Source organism: Cryptomeria japonica, chromosome 2 (genome assembly GCF_030272615.1).
Source record: "Cryptomeria japonica chromosome 2, Sugi_1.0, whole genome shotgun sequence".
Classification (NCBI taxonomy): Eukaryota; Viridiplantae; Streptophyta; class Pinopsida; order Cupressales; family Cupressaceae; genus Cryptomeria; species Cryptomeria japonica.
Genome location: NC_081406.1, coordinates 516214525 through 516228863, shown reverse-complemented (window position 1 = coordinate 516228863; position 14339 = coordinate 516214525). Strand labels below are relative to the sequence as shown.

Below are 14339 nucleotides of genomic sequence, written 5' to 3'. Positions count from 1 at the left end.
ATCATCATCAAACTCCTCAAGTGCAGGAATAGGCTCTCCTAGCCCTATCAGTCGTGGGAACCTGTGTGTCATAAAATACTGAGTCTACTCCACTGTCATGCCTGCATCAGCCACACCCACCAACATGTTCCATACATAAAAATTCAAGGAGTAGAACTCGGCTCGGGTTGTGGAAAAATACAGTGTCGGCCCCTAATTTGTCCTTTCCTTGTGTACCCTAGCATACACAATCATCCGATGTGGCATAGGCTACACGCGACCAAACTGCCGATATACCCGAGGAAGAATAAACCACTCTACCACATAGGGGGTTCAACCCAACAGAAACCTGCTCAAAAACAAATATGGCACCTCGAATCCATCCTCGGGCCAAGGCTCACAGAGTCGATACAACCTCCACACCACTGTATCCATATCATCTAAGGCTCGTCTCCAATACTCCAACTTCTCGAGCATTGGATGGGAAGTGACCTTGATGTACATCATCACATAAGGTGCCCCTGCTAGTCTAAATATCTCTCCAATCAGACGGGTCACTGCTATATGCTCCCATGCCCAAATCTGTAGTAGGGTGCACCCGAAAGCTAAACTGGCCACATCATCATAGATAACCTGATGGAGGTCATGATATAAGTGAGTGAGCATACATATACCCCACACATATCATGTGCACAACTGCACCATCTACCATGGAACTTGACCCCATGAAACTGACAACCCATGAGACCTCCTGTCAGGAACCAGGAAGCTACCGATCAAGCCTGCCAATACTGAAGGGAGTGGGGCATAGCTATCTACCATGTCTTGCCAAGCCACTGAGTAACCTGCAATATATGGATCACCAAACACCTCCCGCAAAGCATCTGTTCTACCAATCTTCTCCACATCATACACGACTAGATCTCCTGTAATCGGAATCCAAATAATCCGATAGACATCCTTGAGTGTCACTGTAAACTCACCCTTCGGTAAATGAAAAGTATTATGCTTGTTGTACCATCTCTCAGCCAACGCGGTGAGCAGTGCTCTATTCTTCTGATAGGGTGACATGTGCAACAAGTGAATGAGACCACAAGCTTCTATAACTACCAAATCATCGACTGTCAATCGATCTCTAATTACAAAAGTCTTTGGGTATTTCTCCCAAAGCATGAGAACCCCTTGATGGACCTATATTAACCCATGGGTGCCATACTATCAGTTACAACTATTCTAAAAAATCAACAATCCAAAAACAAAGACATCTATCAAGTGACGACAATCACGACATCCCACAAGGACTATCCAACCAATCAATCAATCACTCAAGTATCATATCGAGCATCAATCAACAACATCATATCAAGACTCATATTGACAATCAAGTACCATATCAACGACCAAGTTCCATATCAAAGATCAATCAAACTCATATTGGGAAAACAAAAAGACTCATATCGCAAACCAACTAATCAAGACACATATCAAAAAAACAAGTTCCATATCGACAAAAAGATCCATATCAAAGACCAAGCACCATATCAAAATCAAAACCATATCAAAAATCAAGAATCAGAATCATACTGAAATTAGTATTATATCAACATCAGGACCTATATTGAAATCAGTGACTTAAGGATGCATATCTCACATCCTTTTGACCAACCTCGACCCATATCAACATTGACTCATATTGACCTAGGACCCATATCGACAATTTGAGACCCATATCAACAAATTGACTCATATCAAACTGAGACCCATGTCGACAATTTGAAACCCATATCGACAACTTGACTCATATCGAACTGTGACCCATATCAAAATCGAACCATTTCAAAACCTTGACCCATATTGACCAAGGACCCATATCGAATTTAACCCATATCTGGACTCATATCGAATCAGACCTATATCAAACATGACCCATATCGAGACCTATATCAAGATCCATATTGAGCCCCATATCAAGACCCATATCGACAAGATGCATATCAAACGAATCATATCAAACAAACCCATATCAAACCAACTCATATCAACTAGACAACATCAACAATCAATTAACGAGAAAAATCAACACAATCGATTCAACTGACACATTGACATGGTGCACAACTTCCTAACAAACCTAAAAATCAAAATTCCACAAGTCAAAAAATATCTTAAAATCCAAAAAATGGCGCACTATTTCATATGTGCTAAAACAAACATTAAATGCGCTAAAAAATCCAACAAATGCGCTAAAAATTTAATCATATGCGTGAAAATTAAATTCATATGCGCTAAACTATTCATCATATGCGTTAAAGAAAAATTCATATGCGCTATGACATAAATCAAATGCACGAAAATAAAATTCGAATGTGCGAAAGGAAAACTCATATGCGCTAAAAAAATAAAAATAATAAACACGGAAAAGCCCTAGAAAATTCAAAAATCTTGCAAAATCTAGAAAAATCTAGCTCGGAAATTCACAAGAGAGGGTTAGAAGATCAACTTATAGGTGGCCATACTCCGGTGGACTCTGAAATCATCGAACTCACTCAAATCGATGAAGATGGTAAGGGGGTGCCATTTCTCCTCTCTACTCCAGAGCTCCAATTCTCAACTGAAAAGTGTGCAAATGAGGTGGAAATGGGCCCTTGGAGGCTTATATAGCCCATGCTGACGCAGGCGGCTATGATGCCTCAGTGGACGTGTGGGGCATGTATGCGCTATCCCCGCATAGTCCTAACCCCTTTTTTACATATCATTTTTAATCAAATCTATCGGGCAATAAATTTTAAAAATCTAAAAAAATAAATAATCCAAAAAAATTCCCAAAAATAATTTTTTAAAAAAAAATCCCCCTCCCCAAAAAATCCAAAAAATCAAAATTTTTATAAAAATTAAAAAAAAAATCGAAAAATCTAAAAAATTCAAAAAACGTCATGCTTCGCATTGCTCCCTCGAAAACCACATTTTTTCTCAATTTATCGCTCGAGGGGGCATATCATCATATGAAATCTCCATATTAGTCTCATACCAGCTTCATATCGACCAATCAAATCACATCAACGTATCATATTGAAAGCAATTTTTCATATCCAGGGATTCATATCATCTATTTTGATGATAACATCATATCGAAAAATTTTGACAACAAATTGAGCGTTTTTCTTTGAATCAACATGTGGTCACACGTTAACTCAAAGAGGGGCAAAATGTAGACACCTAAAAGTTATACATTGAATTAAGTGAATTTTATTCATTTAATTATCTCTAATTCTTCCAATTAATTAAATTAAGTTTTAATTAATATCCCTATTCTTCTAATTGACTTTTTAATCAAATTAAAGATTTGATTAAATCTCCTTCTTCTAGCCTAACCTATTAATTAAACTAAGGTTTGATTAAGTACTATTAGCCATTTGATTGAATAAATCTTATTTATTTAATTAAAACCCTTTTCCCCCTTTTGATTAAATTCACATTTAATTGAAAAATCCCTTTGCATTTAAATAAATCAAAACTTTATTTGTAAATCCCCCCACTTGCAAAATCCTACAAATGCAAGTTGCATCCCTTTTGGCTAAATTAAATCACTTTAATTTAACTAAAAATCCTATTTTCCCTTACCCACTTGCAAAATCCTACATCCCCCACTTGCATCCTAATTTCTTCTAGAAACCCTCTAATCCACCTTAATCATGCCTAATTATCCTAATCATGTCCTTTCCCTAAATTTGGGGGAGTCACTTCTCCAAATTTGGAAGAAAGTCTTCAAAATGCATTTAAGACTTTATCTATTTCAACAAGTTAACTCGTTGAGTCTTCCAAACATGTAAGGATCTTACAAAACCACTAGAGGTTTTCTTCTTTGGGCAAGTTAACCTTCCAAAGTCTTCCCAAGAACATTTAATGCTCTTACAAGCCCATACCCCTTAGCCATGATGGTTGTCCCTTTAACCATTTTTCCATGTTGCACAAGAGTTTGCCTCTTGGGTAATAGCATGCCTCCCTAGTTAGTGACATTATCCAATGTCCTAACCTCTAGAGGTTATCCCTAATGCTTTCTTAGCATCCTCTCAAGCCATCTCAAGGTGACATTTGTCAATTGGGATTGGATTGAATCCCTCTCATGGATTGATAAATTTTCATCCTAGCCCTTGTTGAGATTACTCAATCTCAACCATCCATTTCTCCATTTTGCCTACAAATAGAGTCCATTCCTTCTTCAAATCATCCAACAATCTTGTGCATCCAAATTATAGTCAATTTTCAAGTTAAGGAGCTCATTTTCCCCTCTTCAAGCATCCAAGCATTAGCATCATGCATCCATCTCATAGCAAATAGATTCATTTTAGCTCATCTTTTACCTTAATTTCACATCTTTTCTAGTATTGCATACTCACACAGATTAATTAACTCATCTATCATCATCTTAACTTTCATTTGGAACTCATATAGCATCTTAATCATCTAGTTTTGCATTTCATCTTCATCATCTCATCTTAGCATTTCACTAGGATCTTAGTTGCATCCATTTTTATCCTAGAATCATTTTCATAAATCTCATTCTCTAGGTTGTCATCCAAGAGATCAAGTGCTCTTCCAAGTGAGGGCCACCTTGAATCTTAAGGATCTTTAGAGATAGAGGAGCATGGGACGTGCTTAGAGTTTAGTTTTTCAAGCTAACTTCTTGGTTTTGAATTTTGATTTCTAACCTCTAACATAATGTTTTATGTGTGCATTTGATGAGTGTTTCTTGCCTTGTAGGTCCGGTACAACAAATCTGGTGCACAATTAGAATATAACTTTTATGGTGTAAGAGGGATTTAACAAAGTGTTTCAGGTAACCCGCCTCTTAAATTTTGTGTCTTGTTTTTTTTTTTTTTTTTTTTTTTCTATTTATCTTCACAAACTAGAGATAGGAGAGAATTTCATGTTCTTGAAGACTAACATGTAGGTACACGGATTTATATGCATCATTTTTTTATCAAAGCAAAACTTAAAATGGCCCATCATATGGCCTAGGGAAGAAGATGAAGGAAGAATGCTAGGTGGAGAGATAATGTAGTGGATGAAGTACTTAGAAGGTTGTAGGCCCTCAAGGCTAGGTTGCCTCATGAATATTTTGAGGAAGAACAAGAGGTTTAAAGAGGATGAGAAACAACCATATACACAATGGAAAGACTTATTGAGGCCATCAACAAAAAAGGAACTAGAGTCAAGGTTAAGGTTCTTGATTTTAATGTTGAACTACATCCTGAAGTGTTCTTGGATTAGATTCAAGACTTAGAAAAATAATATGAAATGGAAGGAATTGAAGAGGCTGATCCAAAAAGGGTCAAAATTGCAGCTTCAAAGATGAAGTCTTGTGTAGCTATATGGTGGGAGAATCTCCAAAACACTAGATGAAGTCAAGGGAAGGAGACAATTAAACTATGGCCAAAGATGTTAAATAATTTGAAGGCTAGATTCGTGCCTTCAGATTATCAACGAAATCCCTCTAGAGAATTTCAAAACTTAAAACAAGATTCCTCCATACATGTGTATACTGGAGGATTTATGAATCTACAAATCATAACTAATTTGCAAGAAGATAATAAACATGTTGTGGCCGTGTACATTAATGGACTTAGATTCCAGCTTCAAAATGAGTTAGCTTTAATCAAAGTGAATACTATGGATAAAGCATATCAACTAGCCTTAAAAGAAGAGGAAAAATTGAATAGAATTATCAAAGTGACCAGTAAAAGAGGTGGTATTAATTCAAATAGAGGAAGAGTGAGTTCCTTCAAATCAAATAATGAAGAAGAACAAGTGGATAATGTGAAGCCAAAATTCCAAGCAAGGGGTGGCTTTAGAGAAAGAGGATGTGGACAAAAATATTTTGGAGGTTGGAAACCTTTAAAGTGTTTTATTTTTAATGAAGCCCATATGGCTATAAACTGCCTTCAAAACCCCAAGAGAATAATGGTAACCCAAGAAGGAGAAGAAACCTTGATAAAAAAAGATGAAGCAAAAATGGGTGATAATTTATATTGAATAGAACACTGATAGCTAGAGACAAAGAAGTCCCTATTGTTGATTAGAGAAGAAACAATGTGTTTCAAACACAATGCAAGTTTAAAGATAAAATATGCAAGATGATTGTGGATAGTGGGTCTATTGATAACATGTTAAGTATAGAAATGGTACAAAAATTGTAGTTGGTTTTGTAAGGTGGTGGAAATTAGGGCTTCAACACCTTAATGGATTAAGCCACTAATTTTGTTGAGGACCAACCTTACATTAAGGAGGGAATTGAATTTGATTGATCCAATCCTAAAAGGGTTGAATATAGATCAGATTAATTCTTCCTTGTTTGAGTTGAAACTAAATTTGAATTAGTGTTAAATTTCAATGGTAGATCTAGGACAAATAATAATAAATTGACATAAAATAGTAGTAACATAATGTTCCAGATATCATGCAGAGCTGCAAACCTAGATCTGAGGATAGAAAATAGATTATAACCCGTGTTAGAAATTTTAAACAATCTAAGAGGAAGGTATGTTATATTTTGTGTCCTCTAGCAAAGGAGAAATCATTTAAGCACATAATTCCATTAGAGGTGCATAAATTATTGTAAAAATATTCTAAATTGGCACCATCTAATTTTTTAGTTGGGTTGCATTTTTCTAGAAACATTACTCATCAAATTTATACATTTTCTAGTCCCAAACTTCAAACCAAGCTACTTATAGGATGAATCCTCTAGAGAATGAGGAAATGAGGATGCAAATAGCTAAATATTATAAAAGCTCTTAGGTTTGTAAGAGAAAGCATAAGTCCTAGAATCATCAACAAAATCACTATTGAGTATTGATATTCGTTGCCTAGAATGGATGATATATTAGATTTCTTATCAGGCGCCAAGGTATTCTCCAAGATTGATCTTAGAAGTGGATACCATCAAATACAAATTCATGAAGGTGATGAGTGTAAGACTTCCTTTGAAATGAAGGATGTGTTGTTTGAGTGGTTGGTGATGCCCTTCGAATTGTTCAATTTCTTGGCTACCTTCATGCAAACCATGAACCAAGTATTTAGATTGCACATCAGAAAATTCATCATAGTTTATTTTGATCATATCTTGATTTTCAATAAAAATATGGAGCCAGTGGAACATTTGAGAATAGTGCTTGACATACTAAGAGTAGAGAGATTGTCTATCAACCAAGAAAAATATTAAATTTTCTAAAGATAAGTTGGTATTTTTAGGTAGTGTTATCTCAATAGATGGGTTGAGCATGGATCCATAAAAGGTTAAGGTTATATTGAGTGGCCTACTCATCAAAGTATTATTGAGGTTAAGAGTTTCCATGGATTGGTGAATTTTATAAGAGATTCATTACGAATTTCAATGACATGAGTGCACCAATAATTGATTGGATGAAAGGAAAGGTTTTAACTTGGACAACAATAGCTGATGTGAGCTTTGAATAGCTCAAATGGAAAGTTCTTGAATGACCTATTCTTGCTTTTCCTAATTTTGAGAATTTTTTTACAATGGAATGTGATGCTTTAGGTGTAGCTATTGGAGGAGTGTTAAGCAAAGATGAGAAACCTATGGCTTTCTTTATGAGAAGGTTATTGATGCTAAAAAGAAGTATACTACTTATGGAAACACAAATTATGTTGTGGTACAAACATTAAAATATTGGAGACACTATCTATGATCCATAGAGAGTTCATCTTGATGACCAAAAATCAAGTCTTAAAATACATAAATGATTCATAGAGTAAACTATCCCACAAGCATGCCAAGTGAGCTTCATTCTTACATGGCAACACATTTGTTGTGCAACATAGGAGTCAAAAAACCAATGTAGTGCTTGATGCTTTAAGTGAGTTACATGATTTATTGGTTCTAATGAGTCATGCACTGATTGGTTTTAAAGAAATGAAGAGTGAATATGCTAATGATCCATATAATTGCAACATCTATGCAATTCTAAGTGGTCATGGTCATACAAGTATTTATCCTTTTGAAGACTTCTTACTAATTGATGGATTTTTTTTTGCATTGCTCTTGATTCAAGGAGAGAAAATTTTGTGAGAGAGACACACTCAAGTGGTTTAGGTGGATACGTTGGAAGAGACAAGACCTTTGGATTAGTGAGAGAATTTTTTTGGCCGAACATGCAAAGAGAGATGAACAAGTTTGTGACCACTTGCAGAGTGTGCCAAATAACAAAGGGAAAACATCAAAATACTGGTCTATATATATATATCTTTACTTGTGCCAAGGGAACTCTAGACTAATATTTAAATGGATATTGTCTTGGGCTTGCCTTGAACACAAAGAGGTCATGATTTAGTTCTTGTGGTGGTGGATCATTTTCTTAAAAATGTTTCATTTAATACCTTGTAATAAGACAAATGATGTAATTTAAGTGGCACATTTGTTCTTTAGGGATGTCAGAGTCACTGATGGACTCAATCTCCCAGAGTCACCTGCAAAACCAAGATCAACCTTCTACATGAGAGTAACAGACAGGATGAATTGTTGAAATATGATGCAATAACAGAATGCTGATATTATCACACTCCAAAAGATACAATATGGATCAACAATCCCTTGTACTAATTGAGTTGATATGAACTCATCCGAGTTAGCTCTAAATTAGCTCATAAGGGAGAGGTGAGTGCTGCTTATATAGCAAAATGTGGGCACTTAATTACAAGAGGAATAATAACTCACAAATAACCAAATTAGGTGGGAGTTGTGCCTAATTGGAAAATGCCAAACATCTGGCAAACAAACATAGGTAGGGACAAACAAATGGTTATGGGGAGGTGGAAAATGAGTCCAAAAGAGGGTGTGACATTCAACCACTGAAATGTGGGTTTGAATGGCACATGTTAATGTAGGACTATGACACATGTCCTCACATAAACCATCCTAATATAACCTAAGTATGCTTAATAATGTGTAGGAGAAAAATAAATATTAAAAACCTACACTAACAAGGGAAATTGTGAGGCTGCATGATATCCCTAAAATCATAACAAGTAACAGAGACAACAAATTTTTGAGCCACTTTTGGAGAGTCTTATGTAATAAATTAGACAACAAGCTATAATTTAGTTCAACATACCACCCCTAAATCAATGGCCAAACTAAAGTGGTCAATAGAAGTCTAGGCAATCTATTGAGGAGTTTAGTTGGTGATAGCCCTAGACAATGGGATTTGGTGTTACCCTTGTTAGAGAATTATATTCTTCATTTTGTAGACACCTAAAAATGTCTCATTGATCATATACTAATTATTCCTCTAATTGATTAAATAATTCATTAATTCATTAATTAATTTAATTAATCTTATTCTTCTAAATTCACATTTCTTCATGAAATTACTAATTATCCTATTTCAATTTCTATCCCAATCAATTAATCATTTAACCCTTTTTTTAATATTAATTAAATATTAATTATTTAATTAATTGCGATTTTAATCTTTTAATTGAATAATCTTTATTATTTAATCCAATTCAATTTCTAAATAATTAAATAGTTTCTTTAAATTATTTAATTAACTAATTAATTCTTCAAATTCAAATTTCCAATCCCCAAATTCTAATTTTGTTTAATTTCATTAATTCTTCTAATTCAAATTCAAATTTATATTCTTCTAATTTCAAATACATGTGCATTTCAATTTCATGATTTCAAAAAATCAAATTGAATTCTTAAATCAAGATTGCATGAATTCAAAGATCAAGTTGAATTTAAATAAAATCAAAATTCAATCAAACTCAAAAATCAAATTGAATTTCCGAGTCAAGTTCTAAATATATTCAAATATTAAAATTATGAGAATTCATTATTATGCAAAGATTAAATTGAAAATCTAAATCAAGTTCAAAAGCATGCAAACAAGGAATTGGATTTCAATAAAAATCCTATAGCACATAATTCAATTAATTGATTAATTAAATCAATTATCTTTCCAATCTCTATTTCTATCTTCCACTTTGTTTTTTTCCAAAAAAGCATTCAATCAATCTTCTCTAGTTAACAATTCAATCTATTTTTAATTATTCAATTCAATTAATTGATTAATTGCATCATTCTTTAATTCTCCTCCAATCATTCTTTTTCATCTATCAATCAATTGTTTTCTCAATCAGTTAACTCTTTTATCTATTCAATCAATTCAATTAGCAATTCAATCAATTGAGTTCCTCCTTTCAATCATCTATTCCACCTCCAAATCAACAGTTCAACTATCAATAAGCCTCTGAGCTCACTTGAGTTCCACCTCTCATTCAATCTCACTTGAAAATATATAAATTCAAGATCAATTCTCTATTTTTAACAATCACGAACTTCGAATCTTTGTGTCAATTGCAGGTTACCAGCCTAATATCTAAGAGCCACCATACCACAAAGAAGAGAAGAACAATGGAAGCTATTATGTAGAATAGGGAGTTTTATATTGTTTAAATTGATTCAATTATGCGTCTATTTCATTGATTTATGTTTGGGATTGCTTGAATAGTTAAGGAATTTGTGATTTTCCTTATTTCCTATTTAGCAATGATGATTTTAAGCATATACATTTTAGTGAACCTGATGTGAACAACAACTAATTAACCCTTTGTGTTTCTTTTGCGTTTTGGCAAGATTGTACGAATTTTTAGATTGTTTGCAGGTTTTGTACAAATTTCACAGGCGGACTTACCCATTACGCATTCATTCAGACAAAATAACACAATCGTATAGACAGTTTTACACATCTGTGCAGATAGGGTCACACATTCATGCCGACCTCATTGGACATTAGTTTAAATAGATTTACGCATTCATAGTTTTTAGTTTTACATTTTGTTATTTGTGTTTTCCTGATTTCTTGTTCTCTATTCTGTCTAACTCACCATTCAATTATGCAAATATGAAGATTTTTTTCTTTGTATGATGCTTTAAATATAATATCTCATGGCACATAAGGTGAAGTTTAAGATTTCAGGTGCTTGAAGAACAACTGAACAAATAAGGCAAGCTAGACATTACTAGCGAATCCTAAAGGCAGAAAAGAGAATACAAGACTTAGAAGACCAAGAGGCTATTTCTAGATTTGACAACCTTGCTCTATCATACACACTGAAATACAAATTGATTAACATAGACTGGTTGATGAGAGATCTGACTAGGGATTGATACTCGGTTTTGTAGGTTTCTGGTATGTGTTTATTTTCTTTTAGGTTTTTTTTTTTTATGTTCTTTGTTTTTCTGTCATGCATTCATTCTGTCTCTATCACACATTCATGTAGACAGTGTCACACATTCGTCCTATCAGTATTACACATTCGTCCAGTTAGCTTTACGCATTCATTTAGTAAATAATTGGTTTTTTGTTTTCTGAGTTTCTATATGGTTTTCTGGTTACTGATTCCCTGTTTGTAGCGTGTGGTGAAATTACAGAGAAGGCTTGATCATCCCAGACTATTTTGAGACTACTGATGATTTGATTGCAGGATCCTTTAGGGTTAACTCACTTTCAGATTTTGGGTTTAAAATTGACATGCATGATCTCACACTTCATATTGGTGCTTAAAATAAATCTTGGGATTAAAATTGACATACATGATCTCACACTTCACTTTGGTGTTTTAAAATAGACATGCAGATGCCTATTTCAAACCTCAGTTTGGGCTTTAAAATTGACATGAATTTGCCTTATCAATAGAATATATCACACATTTTGATATAAAAGGAAAAAATAACTTTTTTGTGTCTTGGGTGGACCCATTGTTGCATTAAGTACCTTTCCACCCGCCTTTGGGGTCTTGGGAGAGAGGGAAAGGTGATAATGACACCCACCTTTTCTTTTTGGTAGTAAGGGATATCTTTGATTGGGGATTTCATCACCCCACAGAGGTATTTTGAATTGGGATGCATTAGGGATATCATCTCTCCTAGCATACTCTTGAGCGGGTTTTTCGAGCCGCTATATAAACATATTGGTCAAGCGGCTAGAGTGTTGAGTGAATTTGATGTATGTGGGAGCCTTCCCTGCATTGATAAGATTAACTAAATCCTTAAGTGGCTTTCTCTAAGAATCCGTCATTGAATCAGGACCCCTCAAAATTTACAATAAGAACCAATTATTAGCCCAAATCCCACATTCATTGATTTCGGGAGTGCGGATCTTACCTCATAGATACCCTTCATGTACCTTGCATTATGAGACAAAAATACCTTAGTGATAAGATCTTTGGATATTCAGGGTAAGAGAGATTGGCATGTCTGAGAAGTGTGTGCCATGGAGTGGAGCCAGTGCTATCAGACTCTCTAGCTGTTCATCTTGTTTCAGTATTTCATAAGGGCCTCTTTGAATGGTTTCCAATATCCAGCCTAAGATTGTCTTATGTGTTCTTGTATGTATCATTGTGTTGAACCAATATTGAGTCAGTATTTAGGATATTTTAGGCCCTACCTTGTGTAGCTTTGAATTCTTAGATCTTGTTAGAACATAATTCATCCAACTATACTTATCTTCAGACAATGTTCTTAGAATTGAAAAAAAGAATCGTCCCACAAACAGAGTTACTTGAAACAAAGTATATCTTGAAATATCAAACAGTCCAACAAAGTCCAAAATTTTCACAACAAAAACATCTTACATACTTGTGACCATATGTTTTCCTAAAGTCCTTAGGGTTTGTATTGTCCTCATTATAGTCCTCATTTACGTCCTTACTTTTCATAAGTCCTTGCATAGTCCTCATTATCGTCCTCATTATAGTCCTCATTTACGTCCTTACTTTGCATAAGTCCTTGCATAGTCCTCATTATCATTCTCATTATAGTCCTCATTTATGTCCTTACTTTGCATAAGTCCTTGCACAATCTTCATCAATGTATTCATAAAGTTCTCATATACGTTGTTGTAATAAATTCTTGCGTAAGTTTTACATAGTCCTTAGAAAGTCCTTATTTGTGTCCCATTAACATCCTCATAGATCTTTACATAAATTTTCATTCTAGTAGTTATTAGAATTCGTGAAATACAAATCCCACAAGCGTAGTTATCTTCGGTAAGAATACCTATCACACATAAAGAGAGAATTGAACAACAAAATAATTGAAGACAAATAACAATAATTGAATTGCTTGTATTGATTATTGCTTATTGCTTAAGTTATAATGAAGGATATGGAATCCTTATAAATAAATCTAACTATAAAGATAGAAACCCTAAATAGTGGAGTCTACAAGATAGACTTAGAGTTTGAAACTTAATGCATGAATCAATCGTGTATGCACAAATAGCATAATAGACTAATTAATGCACAAAACTCTCAAAAATCTAAACATAGTTTGCTTTTCTTGGTTTTCATTATGCATGGAGATAAATATTAATTAATTATTCGTAATTAATTCATTAACTAAATAATAAATTATTTAGTGAAATAATGCAATTAAGTGAATAGTTAATATATGAATTATTTACTCCAACACCCCCCCTGAATGCACAACTGGGAGAGAGGCAAAGATATAGGAAAAAGCATGCAAAGATGAATGCATGATGGGTCCCAACCTAAAGCCCAATGAGGTACCCATGAACAAACATGGAAGTTTCTCAAAAACAAAGCAAAGGAGAAAACCCTGAATGGGATCAAAACTCCTCTCCAAAATAGAAACAAAATATGAAGATGAAGAAACATAGAAGTATGAAGAAGCTGCAAACACTGTCGTAGTAAGACTTCTATGATGCTGAAAAATAAACTCCAGAAATAGGAATTCAAGAGTGTCGATATGGTAAGTGCTCCATCTCACAAAATGCATGGGTAAATGGTCGTGTTGCATCTCCTAGTACATAGGAACATGTACTTAATACATAGCTAACTCCGACGTGAAACAAAGGAAGTATTAGCACCAATAGTAGAAACCCCCTCATAATGCTAACAAGGGAGAGGTATGACAAGTACTAAGAATCTGAATACTTTTCTCCATTATGTTAAAAAAATAGAGATCAAAGACAAGAAAGGTGGAGCTCAGATCACAAGAAGGGTAGAATAGGGCCAGAAAAAGAACCGTCGACTTCAAAAGGAAGAGACAATGGGTTAGTAATCTATCTACAAAAATGGACCTGAGATCTAGATAGAGATTTGAATAATCTTTTTGATAATATCTTGTTTGCAAAAAATGGAGTCCGAATGCACAAGATATGCCCTCGAGAGTGCAAACAAAAACTTCTAACTTCAACTAGAAAAAAAACTTGCAAAATAAAAAAATCAGAAAAAATACCTCCATATTTAGATAGATCTTGGAAAGAGATTTCCAACGATATATGGTTTGTGCAATTTCAACTCCGTATGAC

General features: G+C 34.2%; 1 protein-coding gene across 1 annotated transcript; it reads right to left on the bottom strand.

Moving 5' to 3' along the window:
- Positions 1–312: 312 nt before the first annotated feature.
- On the bottom strand, positions 313–1050 carry LOC131864575 (serine/threonine-protein phosphatase 7 long form homolog). Its single transcript, XM_059215271.1, has 2 exons — positions 697–1050; positions 313–612 (listed from the first exon to the last, which is right to left on the bottom strand). The coding sequence occupies exons 1-2, from the start codon at positions 1048–1050 to the stop codon at positions 313–315; spliced, it is 654 nt and encodes a 217-aa protein (XP_059071254.1).
- Between the last annotated feature and the right edge of the window lie 13289 nt (positions 1051–14339).